The sequence below is a fragment of the Eurosta solidaginis genome, chromosome 4, assembly GCF_040869045.1.
Source record: "Eurosta solidaginis isolate ZX-2024a chromosome 4, ASM4086904v1, whole genome shotgun sequence".
NCBI lineage: Eukaryota > Metazoa > Arthropoda > Insecta > Diptera > Tephritidae > Eurosta > Eurosta solidaginis.
This window is the reverse complement of record NC_090322.1, coordinates 228,557,275-228,581,363: the sequence shown is the minus strand read 5'-3', so window position 1 is coordinate 228,581,363 and position 24,089 is coordinate 228,557,275. Positions and strand designations below refer to the sequence as shown.

Genomic DNA, 24,089 nt, shown 5'->3' with positions numbered 1-24,089 from the left:
TGCTGAATGCGCCCACTGAAAGCTAGAGAATTTTCCTACAGGGCAAGCACACCCACATAAGTATGCAATAAAACCCGCGATTGATCATGAATTTTACGAGAGTGTAATAACGAAGTTGTAAACACAGTTTATGAGTTGGCTGCATGAATGCTACAAAAGTATGTATGTGTTTGCGCTTTTAGGTGGATGTGTGCATTGGTGTGTGAATGTTAACGAGGAGGGCGTTGCGTTCGTATTGTAGACACAGCTGCAATGTAAAAACTGTCAAAGGAACGCCTAAATGTAGGCCTTGTTTTGTGGTGGGTTTATAGTTTACGTATTATTTATGTTTCAGATATCTTTATTTGTCTTTTTCGCTTACAAATTTTCAACTTAACTTCACACATATACAAACATATGTATAGAAGGGCAAATAGTACGCTGGAGATGCTATAAAAGCTTGGATATGTTTTTAATTTAAATAATAATAAGAAGTTTTGCTAAAATAGTAAGTAATTCATAAGTTTCGAATACCTCTACTCTTGTGCGATTGTTTCGAGTTTATGTAATTACAAAAGCTTAAAATAAAGGGTACACACTTAAAATACGCATACGTATTACATGCAACGCTGGCAGGGAGAAGGAAAGGGAGCACAAATGGACATTTTTCGTGTTGTTTATATTAAATATGAGTAAATACTAAATTTAGAGAAACTTATAAAAATAAAATTTAAAAAAAAGTATAAATAAAAATACAAAAAAATAATTTAAAGAAAAATTAAAAACAAAAAAATTTGTTTGAGAAACATTTAAGCAAATAAACTAAAAGTTATATAAATTTCAGCGCAAAAAAAGTTGCTTATGAGTATTTTTCCCCTTTTTGTTTATATTCACTTTCAACTAAAATTAAAACATACAAAAATTTTCATACTTTTTTTTTTAAATGTTTCCCTTTCTTCTTTAAATTAATTCAATCTGAGAGCATTAACGGCACTGAGATATATGCATTTGTCAGCACGTAGTACTTAGGTAAGCTCGTGTTCATGATGATAGCTCCTATTACTACGCTAGTCCGCATTTTAGCTCCATCACACACTCACTGGTATTTGATATTGGCTTCATCACATAGACGCTCGAAAAATATTAGAAATTTACAGTATTGTGCCAGGCTTGCGCAGTGGCAAACGCCTTCTTTGCATTAATAATCCCAAGCCACGCGCTTGTTGTTTCGTTGTTGCTTCTGCATCGTCGGCTGCTCCATCATTTTTGGCACTGTCAGCATCATCGCCATTTGGCGCATCAGCGGAAATGGCAGCTGGCGCACTCTCTTCTTCCGTTTTTGATTCCTCAACAGCGGTGGAGTTGTCCTCTTCGGCGGGTGTTTCTGCGGATGTTTGCAAAATGGAATAAGTATTAAAAAAAAGATATTTATATAAATGTCAGTCGAAAATTAAATTAAACTAGCTGTTATTCGGTGCATTGTTGCTGCAGATAAACTAATTGAACTCATGATTAATACCCTCCCACTCACATGCCATCTACCTCCCCTCTACCACCCTATTCTTGTCGCCTCCCTCTCCTTCTCTTTTTTTCTGAACATCTATCTACCTTATGTCCATCCCCCATTACCGCATGGTATATACGATTTTTTGGAAAAGTTCGGCTCAAGGTCAACTCTCCGGAGAAAAATGTTTCAGAAGTACTTACAAAGACAAAAGGAAACTTCTGCACAAGCAAATCGCACCAAATATTAAATATTTAAGAATAAGTCGGCCCCTGGTTCACTTCTCAGGAAAAAAGTACCAAATTTCAGGTAAATCGTACAAAAACTAGATTTTTCAGAAAAATGCAGGCCTTTGATCCACTTTTCGGAAAGAAAAGTTTCTCAAATATCAACATAGTCAAAGACATACCCCTGTGCCGAATTTCAAGCTAATAGCTTTTTAGAAAAAGTCGGCCCCCCATCCACTCCTTGGAGAGAAAAATTTATCAAATTTTTACTTTGTCGAAGAGGTAAAATTTTTTGTTTTACCTACCGGAAAGAAAAGTTTCTCAAATATTAACCTAGTCATAAGGGATATGTCTGTACCTTATCGTATACACGTAGCACAATAATTGTCCAAAGTTATGCCAGCGATAAAGTTGAGAGTTTTGTTACGACGCTGAACATTATGTGCAATAACGGCGGCATTCTCCTGGAAATGTCGACCGTCACGTCCACAATTTTTGGGTATCGGACAGAAGGAAACGTAATGCAGTTGACGTAGATGGGACATATAAACTGGATATACCAAAGAGCTAGTACTACTACCATAACAACAACAACCAGAGAGATCGGTAATAACTTTGAAGCATGCAGCCATCGGCAAAGGACACCGTCTGGTGGGAATCTTCGAGATGTAGAAACTAAAAGTGGGAATAAAGCATTACTCTGAGCATTCCTAAACTATTCCGATGTCTACTGACTACGCTGTTGTCATAAAGTCAACTTTATTTTTTTCTTTAGTGGCGATTATTTTATTTCGCACCTTCTTATAATATTAACAACGGCTGAATAACAGTTACGCTTTATTGTTTTCGCTCCCTCCAGCGAGGGGCGACTACAATACCAAACGGATTCAAGGGGTTGTCAGCGCAATATATAGCTTCTCCAACCCAATTGTAAACCTCGCCTATTCGTGGCGAATCTTGTTAACATCCGAAGCTCTGGCGACCCCGAACTCTTGATGGATCTATAGGGTGAGAGGGCGGCATCGCCTAGAAGGTTTCATGTGGTCATATCAAATCGTTCCCGAGATGGTCGGGCTAGTACCTTTATGGTGCTTGTTACCGAAACGTACCGGATCTGCATCCGGCAAAGGAATATCAACATCGGAGAGTGTCCTTTTCGCTACAACAACAACAACAACAACATTTGTTTCCCTTTAACCTATAATTTGGTCCCATTCTACTCTAGTGAAAAATTGGATGAAATATGGCCGAATGAGTTTATCTCTTGAAATAAGAAGAAGTCATTCAACTTAAAGTTTAGAAATAATTCGGATGGCTGCATTTCCTAAATGGCTTTAAAGTTAAATTATAAAACGTAATTATGTTAATGATTTCTGACCATTTGAAGTGGACATAAAGTCAATTGATCTTTTGGCCATTGACCTTATGTCGCCCTAACATTTTATCTTATTAAAAGAGAGTTTTTCTAAAGAGAAACTCGAACTTCCAAGAGGTGGAAAGATAGTCGAGCCAGGAAAGTTCTGATGCATTGACATTTATGATCAAACGGTCTCATAGACTCTTGAGCTTTTGCTTAAATGGCAGAAGAGTTTTAAAAATTAGTTTAATTTAGAGAACAGTCTTGAAATACACATCGTGAAAACAATTTTAAAGTAAAGCTTTTGGCAACCCTTTTTTTAACATAATTAAACTTCTCCACTCACCCGTTGTTGAGTGTCCCAACGGTAGGCGGCGCTTAGCCAATAACGGATTGACTTTACGTGGCGCTACTGGCGCTGGTGCCACTTTAGGCTTCGAACTCTCAGTCTTGTGCAAATGTGGGCGTGACTTCAAACGATTCAGCCCATGTGAAGTTGTATGCTTATTTTCCGCTTCAGCGGTTTTCTCTGTGTTATCTGCACCACCCTCTTCCTCACCCTTAACATCATTATGATGACTACTTTCTGCTGTCGAATCATCAACAGCTGGGGTTTCTGTAGTACGTGCAAGTTTGCCACGTGTCAAAAGACGATTACCAGCACCGGGGCGTGCAAAACGCGACGCCGGTTTCACTGGCACTGGTGCAGGTTTCTCATCACCAGTATTACCAGCATTTTCCTCATCTTTATGTTCCTCAGCGGTGGATGCAGGTTTCACAGTTGTGGTACGACTGCGTCCACGCAGACCCAGTGTTGGACGTCCACCACGCAATGAACGTGCTGTAGTGCTCGAAGCTACAGCGACATCCTCATTTACGTCGGCGTTATCAGCGTTTGATGACTTCTCGGTGGTTGTAGTGCTACGTAAATTGAAGCGATTGCGTGCTGTAAGCAAGATAAAATAAATAAATGAGGTTAGTCAGCCTTAAGTTTCAAGTGCTGCAACTTACGTCGTCCACGTCCAAAACCGGTGCTTACGGGCTTCACTTCTTTGGGTGCTGCTACTTCTTCATCCTCATCAACAGGCGCTGGTGCAGCGGTGGTGGTGCGCCCTCCAGGGCGCGTGCGTCCACCAATAGATGGCCGTGAGAAGCGATCTGTATTAGAAGAGAAAATCATCATGCATATAAGCATACAAATTTCAAAATGATTTTACTTACTTTTGCCCGTTTTCGGCGCTTCTGATGCTGGTGCTTCTGTTGTTGTTGTGCTAGTTTCACTCTTGCCGCCTTTATTGAGTTTGAAACGATTACGTCCAGCACCATTCAAACCCGCACGCTTTCCGCCGTACAAAGAGTGCCCTGGTGCTGGTGTTGTGGTTGTTGTTGTTGTTGTTGTGGTAGGTGCTTCTGTAGTAGTGGTTGTAGTTGTAGACGTTGTGCTCGAGCTAGACTCTGGATTAATAAAAGTTGTCATGGCTCCTTCATCGGTGGTGTCGGGCAGCACTGTTGTTATACCGGCATCTGTGTCGGTAGTCATGTCCATATTAAAGTTTTCATGAGCTAAAATTGCATACAAATCTAATGCCGCCTTTTGCATAGACAATGTGGTCTGCTCCACCACCTCACCATCTTCGGCATCTTTAACGGTCGCACTCTCCTCCACGCTACCCACAGTTGGTTGACGTCTCTGCTTATCTCCAGCATCTTTCTTTTCAGCTGCTTGTGCTGCTGCTGCTACCGCTGCTGCGGCTGCTTGTTCTTGCTCAATTACAATTGCCGATTTTGTTTCAGTATCACCATTACGTGTGGCCTTCACCTGTTTCTCGTCTGTGTTAAAGGTTGCGCTGTCTACTAGCTCCAGGCTTGGGCGTTTAACGCTTATCTTCTTCTTTTCAGCTGCATTTTCAAGCGAATCAAGTGCGGGTGTTGGTTGTGCATCAACATTTTTGCCACGATTAGGGAATCGCGTATTCGCTGGTAGGCGTTCGGGTTCGACTTCATCGACGCTGACGTCGGCAACATTTGATGAGCGTCCTTTCGCTTTGTTGCTCACCAGACTGTTACCACTTGGCGCTGACGTCGTGCGTTCGATATTGCTGTAACGTGATTTGCCACGTTCATCGGCTTTAGCTGGTGCTTCTGCTGCTTTAGCGTCATCTTCATCTTCATAATAGTAAACATATTCATATTCATAGTCTTGTCCATTGGGTCCCTTTTTAATTTCAATGCGTGACTTTTTATTACTCTCTGAACCGGCAGCATCTAAATTGATGGATTGATCAACGAAACCGGTATTAAAGTCTTCATCCAATTCGATCTTCTTCATGGGCGCGGCTGTTGTAAGTGCAGCATAATTGGCTACTTCCTCGGACGGCTGTTTGTGGGCAGCCTTTTCAGACAATCTTTTTGCTTTTTCTTCCTGTTTACGTTCCGCCTCAAGCTCAGCTTTAATTTGTTCCAACTCCTTCTCTTCAATGGCACGTTTTGCTTCGATACTTTTCATTACATCCTCATTGATTAGCGCACTTAAAACTGGGTTCAGTTCGGGGCGTTCCTTTGTGGGCAGTAAATTCATTGTGCCCTGCAGTAAATCCAAATCAGAATCTGGTAAAAAAGTGTGTCTGGGAATTTTGTGTGATGTTTGAAATATATTAACATCATCGGGATGTTTGTGTGAGGTCTCGAAATTTAATTGATTTACCAACGCATCCGCCGGCTGTTGTTCGATGGAGTTTTGCGCCTTGGCTAATATCGCCAAACAGCATATCAATTGACTGTAATGAGGAAAGGAAAAAAAACGGAGGGAGTGTTATATTACATAAATATAATATTTCAGCAGACAACGTAAAAAATGTTCGTAAATTTGCATAATTGTATATACATAAGCATATATAATTAAGTTGAGGTAATGATAATGTGAAAAGATATGTATATGTATATGTAGGGATGATACGAACGTGGAAAGAAATTTCTTTTTTTAAAATATTGTGACGAATATTAGCAACACTAAGGGATACTATCATCTCTATGCCGATACTAAGCAGTGACTTGTAAGGGTAACGCACAAACACATGCATATATCTAAGATACTCCCAAAAGTATGCAATCATTTGTGCAAGTATCACTCACATATACACGCGCATGGGCTATGCAAGAAGCTATAAAATCGTGCATCTGTAGTTATAGCTGAGAAATTTATAGCTTGTAAACGAGAAGTAAATTCTAGAAATAGAAACGCTTAGAAGTATGCGAACGAGAAATCACAGAGTATAAAAGGAGGTAAAGCTGAGAATCAGTAATGAGTTTAATTTAAGCACACTGTCTGTCGAGAAGTAGTAGTACTGTGAAGTACTTGAATAAAGGCTATTTTGCATTATTGAATAGTGGAGTTATTTATTCAACAGTTTGGTGATTCGAACGTTAGTAGAAGGTTGTAAATAAGAGGAATTTCAGTAAATTCGGTACAATATGGTTACTCACAAAAATAAGTACACACTTGCTTTATGCTAAAAAAACTCAAATGCAGTGGCTCAAAGCTTAATTGATAATTTTCATCTAAAATATCGCAAATTCCCTAAAAGAAACCACAATTTTTGTTGTTATATCGGCCTACTGATTTTTAAGATCGCGGGTTCGAATCGAGCTCAAGGCCTAACAATAATTTTTTATCATTATTATTGTTATGATAAATTTTTTCTTAATTGAAAAAATTTTTAAATTAGAATAGAAGAAAGAAAAAATTTTAGACAACTGCCAAAGCTCGTTGTATAGATCCATTTCGGGAACTGCTAAATTCCTTCATCGGCAACGTTTAGGCGCCGCTGCTATAACCATTCAGCCACCACAGCGGTTTTTTGTTTGTCTTCATTAATCCTACTTCCATTCTGGTTCGTGCCAATTGATATTCACAACACTGCGACATCTGTTGCAGAATAGCTGTGAAAATTAGACTTGTTTGTTGGCAATGCTGCCATAGTGTCATATTTTATTGCCACTTTTTTCCCCGTGCTCTGGGATGTATTAACAATTTTTGTTGTTATATCGGCCTACTGATACAACAAAAATTGTTAATACATCCCAGAGCACTGGTGTATCAGTAGGCCGATATAACAACAAAAATTGTTAATACATCCCAGAGCACTGTTGTATCTGTTGCAGAATAGCTGTGAAAATTGGACTTGTTTGTTGGCAATGCTGCCATAGTGTCATATTTTATTGCCACTTTTTTCCCCGTGCTCTGGGATGTATTAACAATTTTTGTTGTTATATCGGCCTACTGATACAACAAAAATTGTTAATACATCCCAGAGCACGGGGAAAAAAGTGGCAATAAAATATGACACTATGGCAGCATTGCCAACAAACAAGTCCAATTTTCACAGCTATTCTGCAACAGATGTCGCAGTGTTGTGAATATCAATTGGCACGAACCAGAATGGAAGTAGGATTAATGAAGACAAACAAAAAACCGCTGTGGTGGCTGAATGGTTATAGCAGCGGCGCCTAAACGTTGCCGATGAAGGAATTTAGCAGTTCCCGAAATGGATCTATACAACGAGCTTTGGCAGTTGTCTAAAAATTTTTTCTTTCTTCTATTCTAATTTAAAAATTTTTTCAATTAAGAAAAAATTTATCATAACAATAATAATGATAAAAAATTATTGTTAGGCCTTGAGCTCGATTCGAACCCGCGATCTTAAAAGAAACCACATTCAAAAAATATCAAAGTTTATTCAAAGGTAAGGAGAGTTAATCAAAATTTCAAAAATTACCATCAAAATTAAAAAATTTTTTTTTTTTCAGAATTTCTAGAAAATTTTCGAGTAGCTCAATAAATTTTAGTATAATCAATAAGTTAGAAAAAGCTCAAAATTTTTCCTGAATTTTCAAAATTTTTTTTCTGCGAGGGTGTTGAGCAATTTCTTCCATACATCTCATGAACAAAAATACATTTTGTATGTGGAAAATTCCTCAACACCCTCGCCGAAAAAAAATTCTGAAAATTCAGCAAAAATTTTGAGCTATTTCTAACTTGCTCATTATTATACTAGAATTTATTGGGCTACAAAACTGCATACTCAAAAATTTTCTAGAAATTCTGAAAAAAAAAAAAAAAAATTTGAAAATTTTGATGGTCAACTTTGAAATTTTGATTAACTCTCCCTACCTTTGAATAACCTTTGACATTTTTTGAAAGTGGTTCTTTTAGGGAATTTGCGATATTTTAGATGAAAATTATCAATTAAGCTGTGGCCACTGTATTTGAGTTTTTTTCAGCATAAACCAAGTGTGTACTTATTTTTGTGAGTAACGTAAGTTTATAAAATAAAACGTTCAATTTTCAACACATAAAGCTTTTCTTACACTGAGAAATCGTTATGAATTTTGGAACTGTACATATTTTGTAGCCCTGTTCTGTTGTTGTTGTTGTAGCCATAAAAACACTCCTCGAAGGTTTTGTGGAGTGTTATCAATGTTTGCCGGATATAGTTTCGGTACGTGTTGGTAAGAAGCACCACTAAGGTATAAGCCCGACCATATCGTGAACGATTTAATATGACCACATTGAACCTTCATGGTGATCCCGCCCCCATCCCCTATTTCCATGAGCAACTTGGGGTTGCTAGAGCCTCGGCTGCTTAAGAAACAGAATTCGCCACGGTTAGGTGAGATTCGCAATCGGGTCGGAATGCTATAAATTGCACTGGCAACCCCTTGAAAGGGTTGCGCTACACAACCCCTTGAATCACTTGAGTATTTTAGTCGCTTCTTACGACAGGCATACATGCCGAGGGTATACTCTAAGCAGCCTAACCCGCTGGTGGTGTTGACTTGTTCTTTTCCAGAAGTTTGGAAGCCTCAATTTCTAAAGGAACTATGTGCCACAGTGGTGTGATGGTAGCGTGCTTCGCCTACCACACCGAGGGTCCTGGGTTCAACTCCCGGGTAGAGTAAAATTAGCAATTAAGAAACAATCTTTTTCAATTAAGGGTCGCCCCTCGGAAGTATTTGGCAAACACTTGGAGTGTATTTCCGCCATTAAAGCTTGTCAGTGAAAACTCATATGCCTTGCAGATACCGTTAGGAGTCGACTTAAAAACATGTAGGACTCATTCCGCCAATTTGTAGGATAAATTATAAGAAGCACTACAAAAATTGGAAGAAAAACTCGACCAAAAATATCTTCGGAAGTTACTGAGCGTTGCATTTTCTTTTATTTTTATTTTTATGTGCAACAGTGACTTCCCAGTCACAGAGATTTTAAAGCGTGAGTGTGACTGAACAGTGATAGAAACGTAATATGATCTAAATTGTAGTTCGTAATCACCCTTACCAGACAATTACCAATTCTTAGTCGCAGCACAAATCACAGGATCATTGGTTCATATGTGAGCGGGTCTGAATTTCCGAATATAAATAAAAGTGTTTTGTTAAGGAGATCGCAGAAGAGTACGTTCTGTGTAATTCTTGCATGCGCAACGTTAAAGTGTTAGCACCTCGTCAGAGGTTTCTCTCATTTTTGCCAACTCTCTGCGGGTGTGCTATGTGCCCAAGTCTTGAAATATGCTCAAAATCACTTTCATTGCAAAGTAAAGGAACACCTTTCTCCCAAATGCTTTAAATAGCAACGCCAAGTTTCTTTTCAAAACGATGGAACGCTTGATTGGTATTTACGTATTAGAAAGGACTTCTCAGGAACGATTTTCGGCATCTTAATATGCCTATTGTAATTACAGGTCTTCGGAAACATCACTAATTTGAATATTAGCTGAAAGAGAGGACCCACGAGGACAAAGAATTTGTGCTGATTGTCAGTGGCAATTGAACGGGCACTTCGAACAACGGCAGTCGACTCCACTTTTTTAGAATTCATCAGGATATTCCTGACTGACAGAACTGCTGGGGCGGTGTGGAGAGAGCGAAGGATTAGAGAACACTAAAAAGGTTTGATTAAGTGGGGCCTTTCGTTCAACACCTATTCTGGCACAAAACGCAATGCGGCAATACGGCTTCGTGACGCGGGATATAAACTTGCCAATTACATACTCCAGCATTTTGACTGAGTTTGAGTTCATTCCTAGTAATACAGAAAAATATGCGTTGGCTTTCGCTACTGATACCCCATTCACCACTCATATTCACTCAAGGGTTGAATTAGGTGGGGAACTCATTTGGGACGGGATGGATCCAAGCCAGATGAGAATGTTAGCCGGAAATTTTGACTGCCCGTTTACGACAGCGCCTACGACAGCGTCTTCCAGGCGAATATTGCAGCTATAAAGAATGCGACAGATGGAACTCTTCTATCTCTATACGCCCATAGTCAGAATACTACCAAAGCTGTTATCTCCGCCACCATGCGGTAGATTCTAGTCATGTGTTGATGAAAATTATCTAGGTGCCTGCGCATACGGTCATCATTGAAAACTTTCAGGCAGATCTCTTGGTCTGGAGAGGCTATGGTTAACTGAATGTGTCTACAAGTGGAAACTTTGTGATTCCGGCGGCCAGTTGCTCTCTACGGGGCTCTTGTCGCATATTGAGGTCGTTCTTGCCCGATGTAGACTCAGTTTACAAAAGTTCCTCTATCACTGGAGTAATAACAGGAAACTGCTCAATGGGAGTCCGTGTATGCCTCTTAATATACTGGATAGCCATAGATGTGTTAGCGTTATTCCTGACGAATAGGTCAGGTGCTAACCCTTTGCGCTGACGAGGCGTAAATACCTCGCTGGGAACGTATTCAACTTTTCGGAAGAAATCTACAAGATGGATATGTGATTTATTCGTAGATTTACCGTTGTCATGAAGCGGTTCTCTAAATAAATGGAAGTCAGTTCGACTGTGGGTAGGGCTATGGACCAACATAAAATGTCCCAGTGACCTGTTCCTTATCTTAGCTTCTGCAACACATCCTAACCAAGTAGTTGCACAGTTATGAGATCACAATACAGCAATTAAGCTGGGCCCTAGAAATGCCTGATATTTGCTAAGGCGAACTGGGGTGGATATTGGCGGTAAGGCTATTAAAATCAGAAATCTTAACGCACAACGACTAAATCGGTTTCAGATTGCTCTGGGGCAGTTCGGCGTTTCTCTGTACACCTGTGATGTGATTGGATGAGCTTCGTGTTTCTTGAACAAACGCGGGGTGGACTTTACTTTTTGCGGGAGAACGAAATTCTTCTGTCTGTAAGTGGATAGCTCGAGGTCCGCCGAAATTAGTTGGTTCATAAAGAACAAAAAAAAAAAAAAAAATGGGTGCGATTTACCTACGATATGATTTGGGCCGAGCTTCTCTGCAATTTGCGTCAAGGTTCTTTTTAATTTTTCCTACATATTGGCAAGACGAGAGAGAAGAAGCTTTTTATGGAAGAAATACACTCCAAATGCTTACCGAACTACTAACAGCGGGCAACTTCTCTTAGACAACATTTTTTCTAATTGAAATATTTTTTTCAAAATTGTGTATGTTGTGGATGTTTATAGGCGGACAACGGTACCAACACAACACGGCCGTGTTTTGTTCACAAGGATTTATCTGTTCATGGAGATTGGATATTTAACGAGTCACTATCCATTGCGGTACGGCTCATTCGGATCCCCGGGGGAACTTAACCAGAGCTGAGATCGGTATTGTTCATGGTTTGGAATCGTTGATACGCAGTAATTCACTAAGTAGCTTTGGCTTACGTCGTCATTTCTAATGTGAACCTTCCTGTTCTTTAAGTGAGCCTCCCCTGCTAGGTTGGCTACAATTCAACCTAACTTATCCGACCAGTTCAATCTAACCTAGTTTCCCTAATTACGACTACTCTGTTACTTTCTTACGAAATACATATACGACTAATAGCTGATATCCCGCTAATAACAATACGACCATTCGCTTTGACTTCGAGAAAATACACAACTCCCCCCACACGCGCTGTTTGTTGCGGAACTTTTGCCCTTTTGTTGAGGTGTGAGAAGAAGTAAAAATGTTTTCTTGTCCAGCCTTATTTGAGTTTAACGCTTCTCATTTCCTAATTTTTTTCAGCATATTTCCTTCACGCTCGTTCTAATGGCTTGGAGATTTCAACTCAAATTTCAAACCCAAACAAATAAAAGAAAGCACTAAAATTGAATTTATTAAAAAAAACTTTAAAATTTAATCGACTGAAGAGAACATTCGCAATTACAAAAGATTTTCTTTAAAATGCGCAAAAAACGAATATTGGAAATAAATCGAAAGTTCCGATGTTCATAGAATGCGAATATTCGCAACATATTCAATACATACATACATACATTCAAACCTAATTCGACTGGGATGGGTAAACCGGTTACCCACACCGGTTGTTTGTTCGTTATAGTCTCAGTCTTGCTCATGAAGCTGAAGTTATCTTGTATTGCTAAATTACTAAAGAATGCGACAAGTCAGACCGTCGCTTAACTGGTTTTGTTAACGTCAAAAAGTGAAGGTGGTGTTGCATGAGAAGTTGACCACTAGGAAATTCGCAATTCTTGAATAATTAGCAGTCGTGTAGTATAAATAACCTTGAGAGTGGATTTTTTTTTTTTAGATCAAATTGCTGTTTGCATTGATGTTGTGCATTTAAATATTTTCCGCCCAGCGTTTAGCATGTCGTGCATAAAGGAAAGGAATATTGCTTTCATTTAAGTTGTTTAAGTGTCCTTGTGAAACTTATTATATTCTTTTGGGTTTTTGTACTTCCTCATCATATAAGTTGGCACATAAATTATACATGGAGTGTTATTTTAATTGGGTAAGTCGTTTAGCTGCTTCAAATTGTGATGAAACTTCATGTCCTTGCCAGATAGTTTTGACCGGTATTGTTTAAATCTTTGAGTATTTCCTCAAATGTCACAGACTTGGATGTTGAGAAAGTTTCGTAAAAGTATCTTCATATATACGTCATTCGGGTCATGGTTGGTTGGTTGGAGTGGTCCAAATTAACTCCAATTAGCGCTCATGCGCCATTTTAATACCACAACTCGTGAGTTAATCAATGAAAGGGTGTTGTAGGAAGACTGATAAGAATTTTCAAGCGCCTCAGGGGACACCCCCCCCCCCCCCCCCCACTTATACCCATCCCGTGGAGTTTATAAATTTGAGAAGCCCTCCCGCCTAACATTTTGAGTTCTGGGAGGCTTTCGAAAAAGGCTTTCCAAGGAACTTTATTCTGCTTCGACAGTGTGCTGCGCATTCGCACAGCAGATGCTCAACCGTCTGCTCCGCCTCTGGATGCTTGCAGCTGCGACAGGAGGTATTGTGTTTCAGTCACATCTGTGCCGCATGTACCCCAATTGTCCAATGTCCCGTGAGCACCGCAACTACTCTGGATATACATATCCCTTCTGTTCATCTTAAGGACAGCTATAGATCGTTTTTCGTTATATAATGGCCACACGCTCTTGGAAATCTACAGGTCCGCAACCGATTGAAATTCATCTGCCATGCAGCTGCAGTTCGGAGTCCGCTTCAAATATATCAATTTGTGGGAAAATTAAAAAAGGAGCACGATGCAAATTGGAAGAGAAGTTTGGGGTTTTTTCACGGATAGCATACTGGCAGAGCTTGCTCAGTCAGGCAAGTATGATAGCACTGTGTGGCCAAGCATAATTTGTGAGTATTAATACTGGTGTTATTGTTGTTGTTGTTGTAGCAGTGCTTTGCCCCATCCAATAGGTGTGACCGATCACAAATTGTCATCAATATCCTCTAACGGAAGTCCAAGGAAACTTGCTGTTTCAACAGGGGTGGACCATAATAGAGGAATGTTAGAGACGTTGGTTCCACAATATAGTTAAAGAGATGGTTGGGGTCATGTGGGAACACGTTACAAGCAGGAGATATGTTTTGTATGTCGGGGTTGATTCTGGATAGGTAAGAGTTTAACCTGTTACAGTATCCAGATCGAAGTTGAGATATAGTGACTCGCGTTTCCCTAGGGAGTGTGCGTTCCTCTTCTACCCCATTTAATTTTTAACCCCAGTATTAAAACTCACTCGCTTCGCTTTGGTTTTGTCATATTATCGGGTTCTAAAGGCATAACGACATCCCTGTAAATTATCACGCACATATTTCAGCCGTTCTTAGTATGAACAAGCCGGAGGTGGATGCCAGTACAAACCGATGGCTCCTTACATTTTGCTTTTTAAAAGGCAAGCTAAATCAACGATGGGCTGATACCGAGATCTTTCAGGTAAGTTATTGATGCCAAGCACTCAGCGGATGTACTTGGTTTCACTAAGGCTCAAAATTGTTATTGGAGTTTTGATGAACTCCTGGCTGATAGAAATCCATGCAGTACCGCTCAGTATTATGAACCACCTCAGCTGTAATAGGTGCGTGGAGTTTGCCAGTTGTAGTCATTTAGTCAACCCCGGGCTTAGCTGCCCTGACAGGGGCAAGGCACAAATATTTAGATATTGATGTATAGAAATCCCCTATGCCCAGTGCTACTGAAATTTGTGAATTAAACAGCTAATTCGATAGCCAAGTGACTATTAAAGCCCAAAGTGCAAGTGTGGTCCGAATGAGGGTGGTATGAGAATGCATAAGCTCGCATGCGTTTGCGTCGAACTACATTAATATTAATATCATCTGGGTCCCGGGTCATAACAATATACTTCGTTACGTGGATTGTTCAGCGAGCATTGAAATAACTGAATCGAATAAAGATGATTTTAGGGAATACGGTGTACGCTTGGCAACCTGTGCTTTGCTCTGTAGATGAAAAAACGCTGGCAGGACACGAACGCTTGCAGGGTAGCATTATGCTTTTGGCCGGTAGTGGATAAAAAGCGGTCGTCTGATATTATTGCTTTCACAGAGGCTTATCTATCAATGTTGATGGGGGTTTTGACGAGACACAGTCCAATGAATGGACTCACATACTGGAATACTGAAAACCCCGTCTTATTGTATGGAGGTTGAAGAGGTGAAATAAACGCGAATTCGTACTTGACTGTCTAGCTTTGCGAAAAATAGGTGAACATATTTCGGTTTCAGCTTAGAAGGGTCTCTGAAGAACTTATCCAGGGTCGACATCGTTGTCATGCAACGGCTTCCTAAATAGCTATAGGTTTCATCGCCGCTACTCGATTCAAGAAAGCTCTAACAGCATACTACACCTGCAAAACGCTTTTGGACGGAACTGAGGACTGGCACCAAATCTCATTCAGGGCATGCACAGCACAGTCACACGTCCAAACTAACATAAGGAGCTCTGGACTGGTGGAAGACGGTAGGGAAGCTGGCTGGTAAGCCTGGGAATATCATGCGCCGTGAGCAGCGCACCTGAGGAAGCGCTAAATGTAATCTTTCACTTTATGCCTCTACAAGCCTTCGTGCAGGGATTAGCAGCAAGGGGAGCCCTACGGCTAAGAGAATCCACCATGTGGAAATCAGCTAAACACGAACATTCGACGATTCTGGACGATATGACGAAGGGACAGTTATACGGAATTAAACGAGTAAATCACAGAGGTTTTGGACTTCCAAGTTCAGTACATACGATATTCTTCAAGGGAGGAATAGGAAGATGGCTCAGACAATGGCTGCGGAATTACAATCTAAAGCGACGGCTGGAAAATTGAAAAGGGAACTGGAACTGGGATGTACCCAACCCGTCTACAGTTAAGCCAATCATTCCGACTTCCTGACGCATGTAGTGTATTCCCGAGGTCTATGCCATAGACAGAGCAGCAAATCTGCTTCAAGATACTATGGTCTCCGACACCGACGTAACAATCTTTGTTAACAACCAAGCCACCTTAAGCGCATTTGACTTCAATATAATAAAATCGGATATAGTGCAGAGATATTGAGCCTCGCTGGCTTCTATAAGTCATATCAATGTCTCCCTTTGCTGGGTCCCTGGACACAGCGGTATTTGAGGGAATGAACTCGCATATGAGATGGTTAGGAAGGGTTTCGATTTGGACAAAAGTGAGGTGGACAGCTTCGTCCGACCACCGCTTGGTTACCTCCTGGCGATAATCGAGGGATATGAGAACAGGACAACGGACTTGATATGGACCAAGAGTGTTAACTGCGAAGTCTGAAGGTCCTTATGGCCACGATTGGATAAGAAAGCCACCATCTTTTTTTTTCTCAAACGGAACAAATCCACTGTGCGGTTACTTACGGGTGTCATCACAGGTTATTGCGCTATCGCACCAATGCTTCGACGGTGGCGAATACCAACAATCTCCCTCTGCAGAATGAGGAGGAAGAGGATTAGATCTACCACTTTCTCAGCCGATGTCCGGGGCTTCAAAGAAGAAAACTCAGATTTCTGGGCGCACGGTTCTTCTACAGTCTGACAGAGGTTGGGAATGTGTACGTCTCGCTTCTTCTTGGGTTCATCAGGGAAAATAAGTGGTTCGTTGAAGACCATTAGGGTTAAACGAATGTGCCGCCACACTGCACTTACTGAGGGCACTTACAATGATCAAAATTGTCCCCGTGTGGAAGTGTGGGTAATACCCACGCACGCCCTCTTAACCTAACCTAACCTAACCCAACCTTTGCCACCGCTATCTTTTATGGTATCACAAAGCAGCTTTTTCTGTCCAAGTGAGCTTCTCCTTTCCGGGCGGCTACCAACCAACACAATCTTACCTATAAAAATAAAAAAAATAAATGTAAGTTGCGATAACCTCCGAAGAGATCTAAGGCCGAGCTTTTCTTCCAATTTGCGTCGTGCTCCTCTTGATTTTCCCTACAAATTGGCCGGACGGGACCTACATGTTTTATGCCAACTCCGAACGGCATCTGCAAGGCAGATGAGTTTCCACTGAGAGCTTTTCATGGCAGAAATACACCCGGAGCGCTTGCCAAACACTGCCGAGGGGCGACCCCGCTTAGAAAAATTTTATTCTAATTGAAAAACCTTATTTCTAAAATTTTTTTTTGATGTTGCTTTGTCCGGGGTGTGAACCCAGGGCATACGGTGTGGTAGGCGGAGCACGCTACCATCACACAACGGTGGCTGCCATCTTACCTATAGTAGGTCGAAAATGGTCTTATGCAGATGTGCACACAATATCAACCCAGCTAGTATCACAGTAAGAATATGCGGTATCTCAGCGTTTTTGAAGCGCCCAAATTAGCTTCTACTTATCACGGATATCGGCTTAAAGGTTAATTTGTACCTAATGCATATCCTACTTTATCAAGCATTTGGCCTAAGAAAAGTGATCAACATATATTGTAACCTACGAGCCAGTAATCCTGTGTAATACGCTATTGCGTATATCGTTAAATCCCAACAAGCGAGCAACAATGCAATGATAGGGAGGGCATGCGCAAAGGTGTTTTAATACCGGTGTTAGTCGATATCATTCACACATGCATACAGTGGCGGATTAGAGGAGGGGATAGCAGGGGATATAGCCCCGGCCCCAGCATCGGGAGGGCCCCGCGAGCTCGAATAAATAATATCATATTACGTATTTGCGTACGCATAATTTAATTTTGCACCTCAAAATTTATATACAATAGTAATATGGAAAAGAATATAAGATAATATAAGCAAGCACGTTCAGAGTTCGGACTATAGTAAGCATGGTATAAATATTACAAGGTAAAACCTGTGAGAGCCGAAATGACGTTTAAAAAATTTTTAAAATTCTCACTGCTCTGACATTTAAATTTTTATATTCAGTTGAGCAGAGTTCACAGAGTTTATTAACTTTGATTGGATAACGGTTGGTTGTACAGGTATAAAGGAATCGAGAGAGATATAGACTTCCATATATCAAAATCATCAGTATCGAAAAAAAATTTGATTGAGCCATGTCCGTCCGTCCGTCTGTCCGTTAACACGATAACTTGAGTAAATTTTGAGGTATCTTTATGAAATTTGGTATGTAAGTTCCTGGGCACTCATCTCATATCGCTATTTAAAATGAACGATATCGGACTATAACAACGCCCACTTTTTCGATATCGAAAATTTCGAAAAACCGAAAAAGTGCGATAATTCATTACCAAAGACGGATAAAGCGATGAAACTTGGTAGGTGAGTTGAACTTATGACTCAAAATAGAAAATTAATAAAATTTTGGACAATGGGCGTGGCACCGCCCACTTTCAAGAGAAGGCAATTTAAAAGTTTTGCAAGCTGTAATTTGGCAGTCGTTGAAGATATCATGATGAAGTTTGGCAGGAGCGTTACTCTTATTACTATATGTATGCTCAATAAAAATTAGCAAAATCGGAGAGCGACCACGCCCACTTTTTTTAAGTCAAATTTTAACAAAAAAGTTAATATCTTTACAGGATATAAGTAAATTATGTCAACATTAAACTCCAGTAATGATATGGTGCAACCAAATACAAAAATAAAAGAAAATTTCGAAATAGGCGTGGCTCCGCCCTTTTTCATTTAATTCGTCTAGGATACTTTTAATGCCATAAAATAAATGTAAGGCGCGATAACCTCCGAAGAGATCTAAGGCCGAGCTTCTCTTCCAATTTGCGTCGTGCTCCTCTTGATTTTTCCCTACAAATTGACCGGACGGGACCTACATGTTTTATGCCGACTCCGAACGGCATCTGCAAGGCAGATGAGTTTTCACTGAGAGCTTTTCATGGCAGAAATACAATCGGAGCGCTTGCCCGACACTGCCGAGGGGCGACCCCGCTTAGAAAAATTTTCTTCTAATTGAAAAATCTTATTTCTAAAATTTTGATGTAGCTTTGCCCGGGAGTTGAACCCAGGGCATACGGTGTGATAGGCGGAGCACGCCACCATCACACCACGGTGGCCAATGCCATAAGTGGAACAAAAATTAACCAATCCTTGTGAAATTTGGTAGGGACATAGATTCTATGACGATAACTGTTTTCTGTGAAAATGGGCGAGATCGGTTGAAGCCACGCCCAGTTTTTATACACAGTCGACCGTCTGTCCTTCCGCTCGGCCGTTAATACGATAACTTGAGCACAAATCGATATATCTTTACTAAACTTAGTTCACGTACTTATCTGAACTCACTTTGTCTTGGTATAAAAATGGCCGAAATCCGACTATGACCACGCCCACTTTTTCGATATCGGAAATTACGAAAAAAGAAAAAAAAAAATGCAATGATTCTATACCAAATACGAAAAAAGGAATGAAACATGGTAATTGGATTGGTTTATTGACGCAAAATATAACTTTAGAAAAAAACTTTGTAAAATGGGTGTGACACCTACCATATTAAGTAGAAGAAAATGAAAAAGGTCTGCAGGGCGAAATCAAAAGCCCTTGGAATTCTGGCAGGAATACTGTTGGTGGTATTACATATATAAATAAATTACCGGTACCCGACAGATGATGTTCTGGGTCACCCTGGTCCACATTTTGGTCGATATCTCGAAAACGCCTTCACATATACAACTAAGGACCACTCCCTTTTAAAACCCTCATTAATACCTTTAATTTCATACCCATATCGTACAAACAAATTCTAGAGTCACCCCTGGTCCTCCTTTATGGCGATATCTCGAAAAGGCGTCCACCTATAGAACTAAGGCCACGCGCTTTTAAAATACTCATCAACACCTTTCATTTGATATCCATGTCATACAAACACATTCCAGGGTTACCCTCGGTTCATTTTCCTACATTGTGATTTTCCCTTATTTTGTCTCCGTAGCTCTCAGCTGAGTATGTAATGTTCGGTTACACCCGAACTTAGCCTTCCTTACTTGTTATACTCAGTTGAGCAGAGCTCACAGAGTATATTAAGTTTGATTGGATAACGGTTGGTTGTACATATATAAAGGAATCGAGATAGATATAGACTTCCATATATCAAAATAATCAGGATCGAAAAAAAATTTGATTGAGCCATGTCCGTCCGTCCGTCCGTCCGTCCGTCCGTCCGTCCGTTAACACGATAACTTGAGTAAATTTTGAGGTATCTTGATGAAATTTGGTATGTGGGTTCCTGAGCACTCATCTCAGATCGCTATTTAAAATGAACGATATCGGACTATAACCACGCCCACTTTTTCGATATCGAAAATTTCGAAAAACCGAAAAAGTGCGATAATTCATTACATAAGACCGATAAAGCGACGAAACTTAGTAGATGAGTTGAACTTATGACGCAAAATATAAAATTAGTAAAATTTTGGACAATGGGCGTGGCACCGCCCACTTTTTAAAGAAGGTAATTTAAAACTTTTGCAAGCTGTAATTTGGCAGTCGTTGAAGATATCATGATGAAATTTGGCAGGAACGTTACTCTTATTACTGCATGTACGCTTAATAAAAATTAGCAAAATCGGAGAAGGACCACGCCCACTTTTAAAAAAAAAATTTTTTTAAAGTAAAATTTTAACAAAAAATTTAATATCTTTACAGTATATAAGTAAATTATGTCAAGATTCAACTCCAGTAATGATATGGTGCAACAAAATACAAAAATAAAAGAAAATTTAAAAATGGGCGTGGCTCCGCCCTTTTTCATTTAATTTGTCTAGGATACTTTTAATGCCATAAATCGAACAAAAATTAACCAATCCTTTTGAAATTTGGTAGGGGCATAGATTTTATAGCGCTAACTGGTTTCTGTGAAAATGGGCGAAATCGGTTGATGTCACGCCCAGTTTTTATACACAGTCGTCCGTCTGTCGTTCCGCATGGCCGTTAACACGATAACTTGAGCAAAAATCGATATATCTTTAATGAACTTAGTTCACGTACTTATCTGAACCCACTTTACCTTGGTATGAAAAATGAACGAAATCCGACTATGACCACGCCCACTTTTTCGATATCGAAAATTGCGAAAAATGAAAAAAATGCCATAATTCTATACCAAATACGAAAAAAGGGATGAAACATGGTAAGGTAATTGGATTGTTTTATTGACGCGAAATATAACTTTAGAAAAAACTTTATAAAATGGTTGTGACACCTACCATATTATGTAGAAGAAAATGAAAAGGTTCTGCAGGGCGAAATAAAAAACCCTTAAAATCTTGCCAGGTATTACATATATAAATAAATTAGCGGTATCCAACCGATAATGTTCTGGGTCACCCTAGTCCACATTTTGGTCGATATCTGGAAAACGGCTTCACATATACAACTACCACCACTCCCTTTTAAAACTCTCATTAATACCTTTAATTTGATACCCAAATCGTACAAACTCATTCTAGAGTCACCCCTGGTCCACCTTTATGGCAATATCTCGAAAAGGCGTCCACCTATAGAACTAAGCCCCACACCCTTTTAAAATACTCATTAACACCTTTCTTTTGATACCCATATTGTACAAACAAATTCTAGGGTCACCCCTGCTCCACCTTTATGGCGATATCTCGAAACGGCGTCCACCTATGGAACTTAGGAATACTCCCTTTTAAAATACTCATTATCACCTTTCTTTTGATGCCCATAATGTACAAACAAATTCTAGGGTCACCCCTGGTCCACCTTTATGGCGATATCTCGAAAATGCGACCACCTATACAACAACCACCACTCCCTTTTAAAACCCTCATTAATACCTTTAATTTGATACCCATATCGTACAAACACATTCTAGAGTCACCCCTGGTCCTCCTTTGTGGCGATATTCCGAAAAGGTGTCCACCTATAGAACTAAGCCCCACACCCTTTTAAAATACTCATTAACACCTTTCTTTTGATACCCATATTGTACAAACAAATTCTAGTGTCACCCCTGGTCCACCTTTATGGCGATATCTGGAAACGGCGTCCACCTATGGAACTAAGGATTACTCCCTTTTAAAATACTCACTAACACCTTTCTTTTGATACCCATATCGTACAAACAAATTCTAGGGTCACCCCTGGTCCACCTTTATGGCGATATCTCGAAACGGCGTCCACCTATGGAACTAAGGATTACTCCCTTTTAAAATACTCATTAATACCTTTAATTTGATATCCATTTCGTACAAACGCATTCTAGAGTCACCCCTGGTCCACCTTTATGACGATATCTCGAAACGGCGTCCACCTATAGAACTAAGGCCCACTCCCTTTTAAAATACTCATTAACACCTTTCGTTTGATGCCCATATTGTGCAAACGCATTCTAGAGTCACCCCTGGTCCATCTTTACGGCGATATCTCGAAAAGGCGTCCATCTATAGAACTTAGGTCCACGCCCTTTTAAAATACTCATTAATACCTTTCATTTGATACCCATATCGTACAAACGCATTCTAGGGTCAACCCTGATCCACCTTTATGGCTATATCCCTAAATGGCGTCCACCTATAGAACTATGGCCCACTCCCTCATAAAATACTCTTTAATGCCTTTCATTTGATACACATGTCATACAAACACATTCCAGGGTTTCCCTCGGTTCATTTTCCTACATGGTTATTTTCCCTTATGTTGTCACCATAGCTCTCAACTGAGTATGTAATGTTCGGTTACACCCGAACTTAACCTTCCTTACTTGTTTTATTTTAGTTTTGTTTTCATAACAAAAATATAACAAACTGTAATATATTTGGTAATTCTATACAACAGCATGACACTCTTAATACACGTCCAAAAATATCAAGAGGGTTATCAAAAGAAGCGTTTTGGATCCAGGATCGCGAATCCGACAGCGGGGGTAAACAATTTTGTGTCTGTCAAGAGATATTTGCAAAAGAAATATTGAAAATTGTCATGTTGTTGTAATTTTGATGATTTTGTGGTACCCACAAAAAAAGTTGTGAACATAAGTGTTTTGCGTGGATATAAGTTTTGGTCTCCAAACCGGTGTTGGACCCACCCAAGGTAATTTTTTATAAGCGCGATCAAAGGCCGCCAATGCAGAAAGGTGTTCTGCGCAAAAATACTATGAGTTCCACCCTCGGTTTCGGAGCACTCCGGGATCATATTCGGTGTCAATACGAGTCTTTTTACACCTCTCTCGGTATTTGTGAACGCATGTTACCAGTGTCATGCTGTCGTATAGGATTACCATATATTTTTGCGTTCTAACATTAATATTATGATATTTTTTCCAAAACTGGATTTTTTATTGTTGGAAATAACTTTTTTTTGGTGGGAGAGAAATCTCAACGGTCAACCGCATTCCAGAATTTTCAATTCAGAATTGTATTGTGGTTTCCCGCAAAAGAAGCATCAGGCCGCGATCCTCTTCTGAGGGATTTTCTTCAACAAATTGTTGTGTCAAGTTGTACGTAAGAGATATATACCTACTAATAATAACAATTTGGTGTGACATATATCCGAGGAGATTAAGGTATAGCTTTCCATCCCACTTGAAGACTAAGTATCGTGTATTCATTTTTCTACGAACTGGCTCACCTAAATACATGTTTTATGCCGAGCCAAAATTTTTCTGCTAAGGCGGGCGAACTTTTGATGCCAAGGTAATGCCGAGGGACAATCGATACCATTTATACAAATTTTCTTAAATATTTTTGATGGATATGCCAAACACACTAGCTCTAGACCACGGCGGCAGACGCCGGTAAATTCAGCCTCCACAAACTATCATACTCCAACTGAACGATGCTGTTTAGCTGCGAAGAGCTACAGCGCTTTTGCTGGCGTGGGCAAGTTATGGGAAGATCTCTACTGAGTTCGGAGAAGCAGGTGGGGGAATACTTTGATCTCTCTTGGTGCCCCCTGTTGCGTCAGTTATCGCCAAAAAGGGTTAGCTGGAGTGACTTGTTACGCAACGACCAGTATCTCCTAAACGGTTTAGCGCCAATTAACGAATTTATCTTCCAACCGCGAGGAACATTTAACACTGCTGATCTCTTATGAAGTGAAGTTTCAGCATGTTTAAGGATTAAAGGCGTATCAACCAAGTGAAGAAGGATGAATGAAAAATCAATAGGGGTGGTCTCCAACATTCGCTTCTTAATTCGAAGAGGTTAAGAAGTATGGTCTTTTCTTTCCCTTTGCCAAAATAGGACGTGTTGAGACATCCAGTATATTGGCAACTAATTTTTTTGCTATATACTACATAAAAGCGGATTTCAAAATTTTTCGAAATATTTTTT

General features: G+C 40.0%; 1 protein-coding gene across 5 annotated transcripts in view; it reads right to left on the bottom strand.

The window, feature by feature from the left end:
* Positions 1 to 319: 319 nt before the first annotated feature.
* LOC137251050 (mucin-22) overlaps positions 320 to 24,089 on the bottom strand; it is a 66,564-nt gene continuing 42,794 nt past the window's right edge. For all 5 annotated transcript variants that reach the window (XM_067784945.1, XM_067784943.1, XM_067784942.1 and 2 more), the window contains exons 3-6: positions 4,289 to 5,844; positions 4,079 to 4,225; positions 3,414 to 4,013; positions 320 to 1,363 (exon numbers count right to left, since the gene is read on the bottom strand). In XM_067784945.1, the coding sequence (XP_067641046.1) occupies positions 1,131 to 1,363; positions 3,414 to 4,013; positions 4,079 to 4,225; positions 4,289 to 5,844 (2,536 nt within the window). In that variant the 3' untranslated portion in view covers positions 320 to 1,130. The remainder of the gene's footprint in view (positions 1,364 to 3,413; positions 4,014 to 4,078; positions 4,226 to 4,288; positions 5,845 to 24,089) is intronic.